Consider the following 12,850-nt stretch of genomic DNA (forward strand, 5'->3'; position numbering starts at 1 on the left):
CTGGCCAGTGAGAGCTGGCAGCCTGTCCAGAACATTCCATCCAGCTTGGAAGGTCTTGGCTGACTTTTCCTGGCACTGCTCCTGTTGCAGCACATGCTGGGGTGAGGATCTGGGGGTGGAGGGACACTTTGAGCCTCTCCCACTCACCGAGTCCTCCAGGGTCCTGAGGCTCTTTCCAGGAAGCCTTTGCTTTGGGCAGGGATGTGCAGGCTGGGCATCATCATAAGACTCAAGGCAGGTGGACAGAGCACCTAGCTGGCAGGACAGCTGGTTCCTGTCCTCTTGCCAGGCCTTGCAAACCAAGCCTGAGGCAAGAGCTTGAAGGCTTGGACCTGGTTCAGCAGACCCAGCGCCTCTGTCAGACGCAAGGCCCCTTGCTGGGCAGAGGGGTCATCTGCAGCGAGCTGGGCCCTAGGGCCTCTCGGGGCCTCCCCCAGTGTGCAGAGCCATGGAGCAAAGGGCAGCTGCTTAGCCTTGACTAAAAGCATGCTTACAGTCCCAGGTCACCTTTCCCACCTGAGCAGGATGACTGGTGCCTGGCATTGAAGTGGGTGGGACAGCTGCAGCTCTCAGGGCAGCCCAGCTGTGGCCGCCATCATCCTCACTGCTGGAGGGATAATCTAACAGTCCAGGTAGGGACCTGCCTGGCTGACGCTGCTTTCTCTGTGAGCAGGTGGGGCCTCACGCTTCACACCCTAAGGTCCCAATCCCCAGCAGGTCCCTCTTGCTTGTCACTCAGCTTCCCCCAGTGGCCCAGGGACAGCATTCAGCCCGTGCTGGTCAGCTTGCTTCCTGGTACACCGCTGTCATGTGAGAGGGTCAGCACCTGCTGACCACAGCGGCAGGACAGGATGGGAGGGCGGGCAGCCAAGTTCCCACTTCACACACAGCAGGCAGATGTGTCCCCGAGGCAGCCCCAGTCCCCTCTTGTGGATGCCAGCGACAGGACTTGCTCCCCACACACAGGCCCACCATCCAGTCTCCCTGCTCCAGCCATCTGTGCAGCCACAAGCTCATTCTTTAAGTCTGATTTATTTGATTGAGTGAAAAGGAGATTCAGAGATTTTCCATCTGCTGGTTCTCCACCCAAATCCCACACCAGCCAGGCCTGGGCCAGGCAACAGCAACTCCTCTGGCTCTCCCACATGGGTGATGGGGCTCCAAGCACTTGGGTCATCTTCTGCTGCCTTTTCAGGTACAGGAAGCTGGGTTTTAAGCAGAGCAGCCAGGACTCACACCAGCACTTGATATGGGATGCCCCCTCCACCACGTCCCCAGGTGGTCAGCTCCCATGCGTTCACTTTCCCGTACAGGCTGCTCCAGTAGCCTTGAATCACAGCTTGTCCAGCACAGGGTAGGAGACACTGCAAGCCTGAGGGAGCGTGTCTGCTTCAATCGAGGCTCTGCAGAGGTGTCTGGCCAGGTCCTACACCTGGTGGGTGGTGGCAGTGGTGCTGTCCCAGCCCCACGGGGTGGCAGCAAGCCTGAGCTGAGTGCTCAATGGTCTTGCCCTACTAAGGCAGCACCATCTTGGCCAGCTGTGGAGGAGGACCCGTGTCGGCTGTGGCCAGTCCTATTTCCCATCCAATGACTGCTGCCCTCAGCCCTTGGGACTAGGGGGACAGGGCAGGACCAAGAGACTCGTGGCAGGGCCAGTGCTCCCTTGGCCCTTGGCCCTTCCTCCAGGTGGGTAGCTTGCCTTGCTATCCACCTGGAGGGGGGGGGACTGCCTGGCCTAGGTTTCTGAGAGATCACCAGATCATTCTTCAGGAAATGGCCACTCGCCCCATGACCTGTCCGGTCTGTGCCCTCTGCCCATGCAGAACCAGTCTGTGAGGCCAAGGAGGCAAAGTAAACAATCGCATGCTTCTTCGAAACAGCTGACCCCTTGCCCACACCCACCAGCTCCCGCCTCCCTCTCCAGGGCTGGTCCCAGTCCACAGGCCTTGCACAGTCCAAGGGCCATCTGTGGTGAATGGTGGCTGCAGCAGCAGTTCCCAGAACTCTGTCCTCCAACCTGGCCCTCCAGGGTCTGCAAGTGCAAAGGGCAGGATGCTCTGCCTGACCAGCTCCCAAGTCACCACTTGCAGCTGGCTGTAACCCCACGGTGTGCTGAGGATGGGGAGGCGCCAGGGAGCCTGGTCTGGCAGGTGGCAGGCACTCAAGCTCTGCTCCAGCACCACGCTTAGCTGAGCAAAGCCTGTTGCTGATCCCAGAATGACCTCTGCACTCTGAGGCTCCACCCCCAGGGCCGGGATCGCTCAGACAAACGGCTCCTTGTTCCCTCTATTCTGTCATTTAGGTCGCCTGCAGCCAAGTGAGCAGGGCTGCACATGTGGGGGGCGCTCAGGGCAGCCAGCAGGGCCATGTCCTGGGGGAGCCCAGAGCAGGTGCTGGATGGGCGTCTGCCTCGGCTGAGCTGTGTCTGCAGCAAGGACACCCCTGGACTACGTAGCCTCACCAACTGATCAACTTTCTTCTGCACAGCCTGTCAGCCTAGGTGTGGTTTCTGTCCTTGTCCAAAGGGCCCTAACAGAAGGCGGCTTTCTCGGCTGGGGCCAGAGCTGAGAGTAGGGCAAAGGGCTGTGCACACCTGGCACCTGCAGACAGGAGACAGCGCAGAGCCCTGGTCAGGCTGCGCCCCTGGGCCCAGTGGGTATCCCCGGCACACACTCTCCCACCTGCCTATATGCAGCCCTCTTGCCTAGCCCGGCAGGGCCCAGCCTTCAGCGGTAGGCACCAGCAGGGGTGGTGGGCTTGTCCCAGTCTCAGCAAGGAGTGGAGCCTCACTTCCATCTTATCTTCCTTCTGCACTCTAAACACCTCTGGGGATCCCTAAATGTCCAGGACACCCAGGTTGTTTAATTCAAGGGCATGTCTGGCACCTATACAGCCGAGCAGGTGCCTGTTTCCAAGAGCCTCTGTCTTTGGGGCTTGCTCAATGGGAGGGTGATTCCCTTTAGCACACTGAGAAGGACATGGGCGTCCAGCACAAAGGCACTGAGAACTCTGAGAGCAAGAAGCCCTCCCCCAACTCCTCCCCTCACCCTGCACCAGCCACAGGGGCGGCTTCACAGGCCCGGGCACTGGAGCTCTACAGGCCTGGGTCAGCTGTGGAAGGCCGACCAGGACACGCCCGAGGTGTAAAACTCCACATGGCTGGGCCAGTCGCTGTCCCCGCAGCCCTCCTTGTCCTCCTCTGAGTCATCATCGTCGCCACTAGACGCCCCGTAAAGGGCTCCAGCCCGCTGGGCCAGCTGTCCTGGGGACCCCTGGCCCTGCTCCTCCGCCTCCTCCTTCAGCTTCTGGGCGGCCAGCTCCCGGTAGCAGAGGCTGCAGACGCGCAGGGGCTTGGGCGAGAGGCGCGGCAGCAGGAAGCGCTCGCGGGAGCATTCGGCGCAGACCACGAAGCCGCACTTGCGGCAGTGGTGGCGCCGGGTGAGGGCCGAGAAGCGCGTGTGCGTGCAGCGCATGCAGATGTCCGTGGCCTTGTCAGGGACCCAGGGTGCTGCGTGCTCCGTGGTGGGCTGACGGCCAGTGGCCAGCAGCTGCCGCCGCACGCACTCCTCAATGTGACTGATCCACTCCTGGCGCTCCGTGGTGGAGGCAGCCGACACCACGAAGGACTTCTTGGCTGTCTTGATCATCCAGCGGTTCTTGGCCTGCAGGGTCTCGGGCAGCGGCTCCAGGGTCACCTCCTCCAGTGGGATGATGTGCTGACTGCGGTACTTGCGCTTGTTGAGTACGATGCTGCCGTAGACCAAAATGTCATTGAAGAGGAAGAAGATGCGGGGCTTGGCCTTCTTGCGGCACTCCTTGGTCAGCACGCCCTCGCCCAGCAGCACCCGGCCTGGCAGGGCCAGCGGCTGCCCCGACGCCCCAAAGCAGCTCTCCACCGCTGCGATCCGCTGGCTGTTGATCTCCGTGTTCACCAAGTGGTCCACCATGGCTGGGCTGCAGCAGCACACAAGGAGGTGTCAGCTTTCCCAGGAGCTCAGAGTCACATCACTCACCCGCCTCACTAACAGCCAAACCCCTCAGCCCATTCATGACCCCGGTGTGCCCCGGCAAGCCTGCCTAGTCACCAACACCCACCGCTCTGAAGCCGACCTTTCCGCAGAGTGGAGGAGTTACTGTGAGGCAAAGGGAGGTGCTCCACCCAAGAAAGGGGACTGTGAATGTTGGACAGGGATGCGCGGGCACAGGATAACGCGAACAGGCCATGCTGGGCAGCAGAGAGTCCATCCTGGGGACAGGGTCGGGGGTGCACAGAGAGCTGAGGCTGACCTCACTTCAGTACTGCCTAGCTAAGCAGCAGGGAAGGTGGGACGCTATGAGCCTCCAGCCCCCATCAGCTGCTCCCTGGGGCGCTGTGAGCCCACCCCACAGCTTGGATGCACATGTAGGTAGCAGAGCAGCGTGTGCCAGGCAAGGCAGTGTCCGCATCCTCGACTCATCACCAGCTCCCTCATCCATCACACCACGCCGGCCCTGGATGATGCACTAAGCACTCCAGGCTGGTGGCCTCAGACCACACTCCAGGCCGCTCTCTGCTCTGTCCACACACAGGCTCAAGGCTCTCAAGACCACCAGCATGCTGTTAGCACCCTATACTGCCTCTCCGCTGAGCTCCAGATGCAGACGGCCACTGCCCACCTGCTCGCAGCACATGCCGCACACTGAGCCCAGGTCTCTCCCAGTACAGCTCTTCTCAGCTTCTTCATCACTCGTTCAAAGCCCTCGGCTAGAGCTCATCTTGTAATTTCCTTGCTCCTCAGCTTCCAGCACTCAACCGCCCCTGCCCGAATGCCCATACCTTCAGCTTTACATCCCAGCAAACTGTCTGCTCTTAGTCAAACTATGGTCTGAGGTCCCTAACTGGCCCACAGCCTGCTTTTACAATTTTTCTGGAACACAGCCATGCCTCATTCACCCAGCAATGCAGAAATTGGTAGCAGGGCATATGGTACTTATCAGGATTGGGTATTTTCTTTCACAAAATGATTTATTTGTTTATCTGAAAAGTTGCAGGGAAAGAGATCTTCCATCCACTGATGTACTTGTCAGTGGTCCCAGTGGCCAGGGCAGGGCCAGGCTGAAGCCAGGAGTCTAGAACTCCATCCCTCCCATGTGGGTGGCAGGGACCCACGCAGGACCATCTTCCATTGCTTTTCCTGGCATATTAGCAGGGAGCTGCATGGGAAGTAGAGCAGCTGGGACTTGAACCAGTGCCCATATGGGATGCTGGCACTGCAGACAGTGGCTTCAACATACTGGGCCATAATGTAGACCCTAGAATTAAGCAATGCCTTGTCTATCATTGTATGCTTGATGGTCTTGTATTCCCCAGCCAACTCTGAGCTTTACAATAGAAGCCTTTGCTTGTTTAGGCTCTAGCACTGATTATTTTCTTTAAAAGACTTTGAAAGGCAAAATGATAGGGAGAGACAGAAAGAGAGAAAGAGAGAGGCTGAGAGATTCTTCCATCCTGAACACCCCCAAATGGCCACAGCAGTCATGGCTGGACCAGGCTAAAGCCAGGAGCTCCATCTGGGTCTTTCATGAGGGTGCAGGGACCCACCTTGAACATCTTCTCATGGCTGGGACTCAAACCTAACTGGGATGCTGGTACTGCAAGTGGTGGTTTAAACCACTGTGCTTGCTGTGACTGTCAACCCCTACACTAGGTGCTTCACAACTGGTTGGTGAAGGAACCTTTCGAAGGCTCCCAGGGGCCTACCAAGTGCACACAACTCAGCTTTGCATATGCAGAAGAGGCAGGTGAAAGCTGAGCTCCCCACGGACATCTGGCACCCATGTGTTCAGGCACAAACAGCACGCCTCCGACCGAGCTCATGTCACATTCTGTGTTTCTGGGTCACCACACCGCAGTCTGTTACGTGCTGTAAATCGTTGGAAGGCAGGGCAGGACTCAGTGCAGGGATGGGATGCTTTGACAGAAGTGTGGAGCCCCTTGGGTCACGCAGCACTTGTCCCATCAGGCCACAAGAAGCGTGGCCTACAGCACCTACCATAAGCAGCATTGCTTTGCAGTTGCTGGGTGTGGTCTGCTGTGTGTGGCCAACCTCAAGGATCGTCAGAGAGAGTCTTGGGCCTCCCTGCCACGACTTGCTCACCAGCTCTCTGGTTGACCAGCTACCTACCAAAACCAGAATTACACCCATGCCCTGGAATGGTCTGGGGTACTGTCATAGAGTCCTCAGTATGTGGCAGGCACAACTGAAGTGGCTGTGACACAAGGCCAGGGTCACTCGGTAGTGCAGTGCCTGGGTCAGGATGGGGCAGCAGCAAAGGCTGAGTGGGAGGAGGCACCTGCAGAATGACATGACACCATCTATGCAGAGACAATGTAATTCTTAAAAACTGTACCTGTGGTTGCCATGTGAGAGCAGTGAGCCTCACTCCCACCAGGATGACACTATCAAAACAGACAATACCAAGTGTTGGTAAGCGTGTCAGGAAACTAGCAGGCCTGTGCCTTGTTGGTGGGCGGGCAAACAGTCCAGCTGAAAACAACAGGGAGGTGCTATCTCACTGTCCCACGTGGCTGTAGAGCCAAAAAGGCTGAGAGCGCTCCTTTGGCGGGGCCCAGCTCTGGCCACTGGAGTCATTTGTGCAGTGAACCGGGGACACAGGACCTCTCTCCTGTGTAACTGCCTTTCAAATCTATCAGTTAATCCCATATAACATTCACCATGGAATATCATCCAGTTTTAAGAAGGAAGGAAATTCTGACACTGCTCCAACATGGATGTGTCACATTAATTTAAAAAAAAACCATCCCCAAGAGGACAAATATTGAAGTGGCCCCACTCACGTGGGATATATACATAAACAGGGAAAGAACACAGAATGGTGATTGTCAGGGCCTGGGCTGGGCTGGAGAGGACAATAGGGATTTTTTAATGAACCCAGGGTTCCAGGTCTACAAGAGGGAAAAGTCGAAGAGATCCATTTTACAACAAGGAAACATATTTGACACCACTGGGTTGTAGGCACACTTACAAGTGGATAAAATGATTGAACAAAAAGATACGATTCATACAAACTCAAGTCCTAAGAAAGCAGCCTCAAATGAGGACCTGGATGTGACCAGCACTGGGGGGCTCAAGCAGGGCTCCCATTTTATCTGCAAGGTTGCACCTGCTATTAGAACAAGGAAGGGGTGGGTGTGGGGCTCAGCGATCAAGATGCCATCTGGGATGCTCTGTGGCTCTGCTTCCAGGTCCAGCTTCCTGCAGTGCACACCCTGGGAGGCAGCAGGGCTCCAGCACCTGAGTCCTGGCTACCCATGTGAGTTCTGGGCTCCCAGTCCTGGCTATCGTGGGCATCTTGGGAAGGAGCCAGCGACAGCCTCTCTCTCCCTCTTTCTCTCTCTCTCTCTCTCTGCCTTTCAAATAAAAATGAAAATAAATATATAACACTTCAATAAAACAGAAAAAGGGGAAAGCAAACATATGAATCCTAATACTCATTTCTGGGAAGTGGGATCCTATGCTTCTTTTCTTTCTTCAAGTCCGCAAAGGAACAAAATTACAGGGTGAGGTCTGGGTCAGATTCTGAGCTCTATCATGGTGGAGCAGACCTCTTGATGGGACAGCTGGCTGGGTCCAGCAGGTAGCCCCAGCAGATGCAGGAGCCTCAAGGAGGGTGGGCACCCCAGCAGACGCAGGAGCACCGAGGAGGGCGGGCACCCCAGCAGACGCAGGAGCCCAAGGAGTGTGGGCACCCCAGCAGACGCAGGAGCCCGAGGAGGGTGGGCACCCCAGCAGATGCAGGAGCCCGAGGAGGACGGGCAGCCCCAGCAGACGCAGGAGCCCAAGGAGGGTGGGCACCCCAGCAGATGCAGGAGCCCGAGGAGGGTGGGCACCCCCAGCAGACGCAGGAGCCCGAGGAGGGTGGGCACCCCCAGCAGATGCAGGAGGACCGAGGAGGGTGGACCACAAGCTGCTCTAGCACATCTGTGTGCCGAACAGAGGTGTGGTTGCTGGCAGAATTGGATGCAAACCACACTGCGCAGCCACAGAGTGAAGCTGAGCATGATGGAGAACCGAGATCCATGCTCAGGCAGCAGGAGACCTCCACCAGTTCCCCGGGCCTGAGGAGCTTGGAGCCCAGCCTGCCAGGTCCACCTCTGACAGGTGCCCCCAGGAAGACAGCCATGACAGCAGTACCCAGCAAGGAAGAGCAGTGGACCCGGGGGGGGGGGTGCTGGTGGGGGAGGTTAGGCCTGAGCTTCCAGCACAATCTCCAGGGCCCCACGCAGGCCCGACGTTGCTCTAACCCCACCGAGACTGACATCCCTGCTCTAGGTCCTAAGGGCCATTGCCAAGAGTTCTGGTTTCTGGTGGTGAGGGGAAGGTTCTCGGCTGGGAGGGGCGCTGCCCACAGAGCGCTCCCCAGCAGGCCTTTTCTTCTAGAGCTTTCCGAGGGTCCCAGATTGGCTAGGGGCCTGGGCACACAACATCCCCTCACACTCCTGAGGGGACTAACAGCCTGGCCTGACATGGCCTGGAGGTTCTCTTTGTAAACAGGGCAGCTCTGAGTCAGACATTCTGCTCACACTGCTCTCCCCAGAGGGGTGACTCCGCCTCACCCAGGACAGGCAAGCAGAGAGCTGGGCCGCCACATTCTGGGAATGCCAGGGTGGCTGCTGGGGCCCTGGGACACCGGGCAGCAGTGTGATTCACAGCAGGTACTGCTGGCTCTGCTAAAGCAGCTGTATTAGGACACCAGCCGTGCAAAGGCCTGTCCAGCCCTAACGGAGAGGGCTTACTCCGCGCCAGCCACATCACTCTGCACCGGAAAATGCTTAGTGGTCCACTCTGAGAAGCCATGGACACTGTCCCTGCGGGATGCTGCTCCTCAGGGAGGGGTGTACCTGACCAAGGCCACAGAGGAGGTCGGGGTCCCTGGGATCCCCGCAGTTTGGACTTCCCCTGGCCTCCATGACCGCCCACCCCCCAGCCCTCCATGAGGTGATCCTGGCTCCAACCAGGCCACACTCCCCCTTGCCTGCTTGACTCCACCTCCCAACATTTACTGAAGTCCTAGTGTGTGCCAGACACCATGCTAAGCGCTGGATTACAGCAAGCAGCCAGGCCCAGGCAGGCCCACGCTCTCCAGTAAGGGGAGACCGAATGACAGAAGCTTCCCTACGGCCAGGCAGGGGTGGAGGTCAAAGGCTTTGGGAGGGAGTGACCTCACCCCACCATGAAGACAGCAAAGGAGCTGGCCATGCAGACCCGTGGTCTCACGTGGTGGGCCTTCTGGCCCTCAGGACCCCCACAAGCCACAGGGCAAGGAGCCCAGGAGGTCGGAACAAGGGGTCAGGTTACGGGATTTGGCAAAAATCAAGGCAACTGCCTGAATTTCCTCTAAGCGCCAGGATCCAAGGGTCCTCCCTCCTGGGAGGCATCCCCTGTATTTCCTGGAAGGGCCCAGTAACAAGACACTTAAGGCAGGAAATAAAACCTGTTTGCTGACCGCCATCTGACACCTGTGAAAGCACGTGGCCTCTATTACCTCATTTAACACCACCCATGTCACCACCATCACCCTCACTGCCCAGGTCCCAGCTGTAAAACCACTAGCTGCTGAAAGCTGCTCCCAACCAGAGTACCAGAAAAAACTCAGGGTGAGCCTAGGAGTGTGGCCCCAAGGCAGGCTCCTTGGTTCCCCGCAGCCGCTCTTCCCCCTGCCCCGCAGGCCCTGCACCCCCTGCCCCTCCCCCGCGGCGGGCGGGCAGGTTCTTTAGCTCAGCAGGGCTGCCTACTGCTGACTCTTGGCAGGGCTGAGGGCTGACGTGTGCAGCCCGCAGACAGTCACCTCTCAGCTTACACGGACTCAGGGGACTGCTGGGAATCGTTTCCGGCTGCACAGAGCGCCTGGGCCCCTGCCTCCTGGCCTCTGACCCTCTCAGCTACTGCCCCTACCAGCCTGGTGCCTGTGGCTATGGGGATCGGGTTTCAGAGTGACTTGAAAGCTCAGTATTTGCCTCCTACCAAGGTGATTTGTCAGCCCCTGCACTTCAGGATTTTGGAGAGAAAAGTTAGGCGGTTCCAGGCCTGCTCTCCGTGCACCCTCAGTGCACCTGGACAGTTCCCAGGTCACACGCGAGGGCTCTGGCGTCGGGCGGCCCCACGGAGAACAAGGCATGGGCTCCGTGGGGAGTGCAGCTGGCCGGTCCCCATCTCCCGCACCCAGGGACCAGGGAACTAGATCTCTACCGTAGCGGGATGTCAGATTCCCCGGGGAGTCGCTGTCCCCTCGGGCGTGCAGAGATCACCCTGCAGACTCAGCGCGCCTGGCGACCCTTCACTCCTGGAGGCCGCGCCTCGCCCCAGTCCCCCACCTGCTCTCCCCGCCCGCCTGCTCTTCAGGGCAGGAGTGAGCGTCTTTCTCAGCCTTTCTGGTCCCGTCGGAGGCCCGAGCCCAGCCTGACCAGCCTCGCCCCGCGCGCCGCGGAGCCCTTGGGACGAGACAGCCCCAGGCTTCGGGGAGATACGGGGCTCCAAGGGAGGCATCCCGCCCGCTCCCCGCCGCCCGGCCGGGGCGCTGCGCAGCCACTCACCTCTCCGTCCAGCCGTCCACTCGCACTCGGCCGCCCAGCCCTCGGTCCTCCAGCCGTCCCCCAGCTGCCCACCGGCCGCCGCGTCCCGCAGCCCCGCCTCAGCCCGGCCTCGCGCCGCCCTCGCCGCCGCGTTCCAACCCCCGCGCGACACGCCCTCCGACGGGCGGCCGTGCCAATCGGGGCCCTGGAGCGCAGCGGGCGGAGTCGCCTCGGGTCCCCAGAAATGTGCGCGGGCGTCCACCCCGGGGGAGGCTGCGCGGGGCGGGGATTGCTCGGGACCCCTGAACGGGGACTGGCGGTTCGAGGCTCCTCCCCGCCCTTCCCAGCGGCCACCCCGCGTCTGGGTGCCCTCATCTCGAGGTGTCTGCCTGGGGCCAGTCGGGAGGCTCTGCAGCCCAGAGGATTAGCAATCTCAGTATGGAAACGCGGCGCCACTTACTATTTTCAATTTATAGTGCGAAAGTATGGATATACACTGAAGGAGAGAGGGACCCCCTCTCCCCTGTCCGCACTGCTAGCCAGGCAGCGCCTTCTGTGTCCCCTGCTGTCTTGAAATGAAGTCCCTAGACCGAGACCTCGGACCCGGACCCCCGGGAGGGCAGGCTCAGCCTCGCTCGGCCTCCTCCCACGGGCTGCTTCCTGTTCCTCAAACAAGGCTCCCCCACCCTTGCGCCCTTTGCACGCCTGTCTCCGCCTCGGGAAGGCTTCCCTGGGCGCTCAGAGCCCGGTCTCTCTTCACCGGCCCCTCACAGCCCCTTCCCTTGACCAGGGTCCCTTCCCTAGTCTCTGAGGTATCCCCTTCCACAGGCGGGGTTCTGCAGGTGGGCTTGCCCGCTCCTTGATTTATTTTCAGGTCAACACTGCCAGTCCGTTGTGTGTAGAAACTGTTTCCCAGGTACGACAGAAGGGATTGGCTCCTGCCAGGGCAGCACCTGCTGGGCTAGGTGGGGCCGGGTCAGAGGCCAGGAGGAGGAAGAACTGGCCCCAGCCGGTCCAGCTCAGTCTGAGGGGGAGCTGGGTGTGTTAATTTCTACACCAGGCTTCTTTTTAAAAAATTATTTATTTACTTATTTATTCTACTTGAAAGAGAGAGGGAGAGAGAGAGCTTCCATCTGCTGATTCACTTCCTAATTGGCTGCAATTGCCAGAGCTGAGCTGATCTGAACCCAGGAATCAGGTCTCTCACGTGGGGGCAGGGTCCCAAGGACATGAGCAGTCCTCCATTGTTTTCTCAGGCCATAAGCAGGGAGCTGGATAAGAAGTGGAGCAGCCGGGACACGAACCAGTGCCCCATGAGGGATGATGGTGCCGCACCACCACACAGGCCTCAACTCCGGGATCCTGAATTGCAACCGAGAAGCATTCTAAGGGCAGGCGTGCTGTAGGGTACACATCTTATTCCAAAAGTGAAAAAATGAGTGCGCACACGACGCGTGCTCATACCTGAACATGGGTTGCCCTATTCAGAGAAATACCCAGAGGAGCCCACTTCCAAAGGCGGCATTGGGGAGAGAGAGGGCCCCTGGCAGCACCTCCAGCCGGGGTCTGAGAACATCACCCCTCCCAGTCACCCGCCTGTTCTGTGAGCAGGGGGGTGGTGTGGCCCCATGTGGAAGCGCACATCCCATTTCACAGCGTCTTCCTCCTTAGAACCCCAGGCGACGCTGGTGTTCCATAGGGCTTTGCAGCGGCTTCCAACTCAGCAGGCCCCACCTGACCACCTGTTTGCTCCCCAGGGGTTCGCAGCCTGGCTTCAGGGCTGTAGCTGGGAGGTCTGTTCTTCTAGGTGGTGGGGAGGGGGCTGTGTGTGTGTGTGGAGGGGGGAGCCCAGCTGGGGAGGTGCCTCCCCCAGCCTGAGTGGAGTGGAGCCAGGGCCTGGGCTGAGGAGGGAAGGCAGTAGGGGGAGGGGGGAGAGAGAGAGAGTAGAGGAAGCCAGGAGAAAGAGGAAGGGTGGAGGTGACAGGCAAGAGAGAGGGTCACCAGCAGGGCCTTAGAAAGCCAGTGTTCCCTGCCGTCCTTCCCCTGCCGCATTCCCCTCCTCAGCAAGGCCGCTGTTTGCTGAGCATCCTGCAGAAGCCACAGCCTGGCAGGCGGCTCTCGAGCCCAAACTGACCTCTGTGACAGGATGTTTGACCTTTCGAGGTGTTTCAACTCTGAAAGATATCACTGCTGTGAACTTTTTTACTGAGAGAGTCCGTTTAAGCGCAGAGTTCTCTGCTGCCGTTACAGCAGAACATTTGATGTTACTAGACCTTG

General features: G+C 59.1%; 1 protein-coding gene across 2 annotated transcripts; it reads right to left on the reverse strand.

The window, feature by feature from the left end:
- Positions 1-1,214: 1,214 nt before the first annotated feature.
- Positions 1,215-10,663, reverse strand: PLEKHF1 (pleckstrin homology and FYVE domain containing 1). Of its 2 annotated transcripts, XR_005883444.1 has the most exons (3): positions 10,595-10,663; positions 2,994-3,954; positions 1,215-2,885 (listed from the first exon to the last, which is right to left on the reverse strand). XR_005883444.1 is itself a non-coding variant. In XM_040976497.1 (2 exons), the coding sequence occupies exon 2, from the start codon at positions 3,945-3,947 to the stop codon at positions 3,108-3,110; it is 840 nt and encodes a 279-aa protein (XP_040832431.1). In that variant the 5' UTR covers positions 3,948-3,954; positions 10,595-10,663; the 3' UTR covers positions 1,215-3,107. The 2 variants fall into 2 exon arrangements, 1 of the variants encoding a protein (XP_040832431.1); XM_040976497.1 differs by having other exon boundaries at positions 1,215-3,954.
- Positions 10,664-12,850: the final 2,187 nt, after the last annotated feature.

This window comes from Ochotona curzoniae, unplaced genomic scaffold (assembly GCF_017591425.1).
Source record: "Ochotona curzoniae isolate NIBS_2020 unplaced genomic scaffold, NIBS_Ocur_1.0 contig_2699, whole genome shotgun sequence".
NCBI lineage: Eukaryota > Metazoa > Chordata > Mammalia > Lagomorpha > Ochotonidae > Ochotona > Ochotona curzoniae.

What these genes read in the sequence shown, in the direction of transcription:
- PLEKHF1 (XM_040976497.1), bottom strand. Translation starts at nt 3,947, where the DNA reads ATGGTGGACCACTTGGTGAACACGGAGATCAACAGCCAGCGGATCGCA.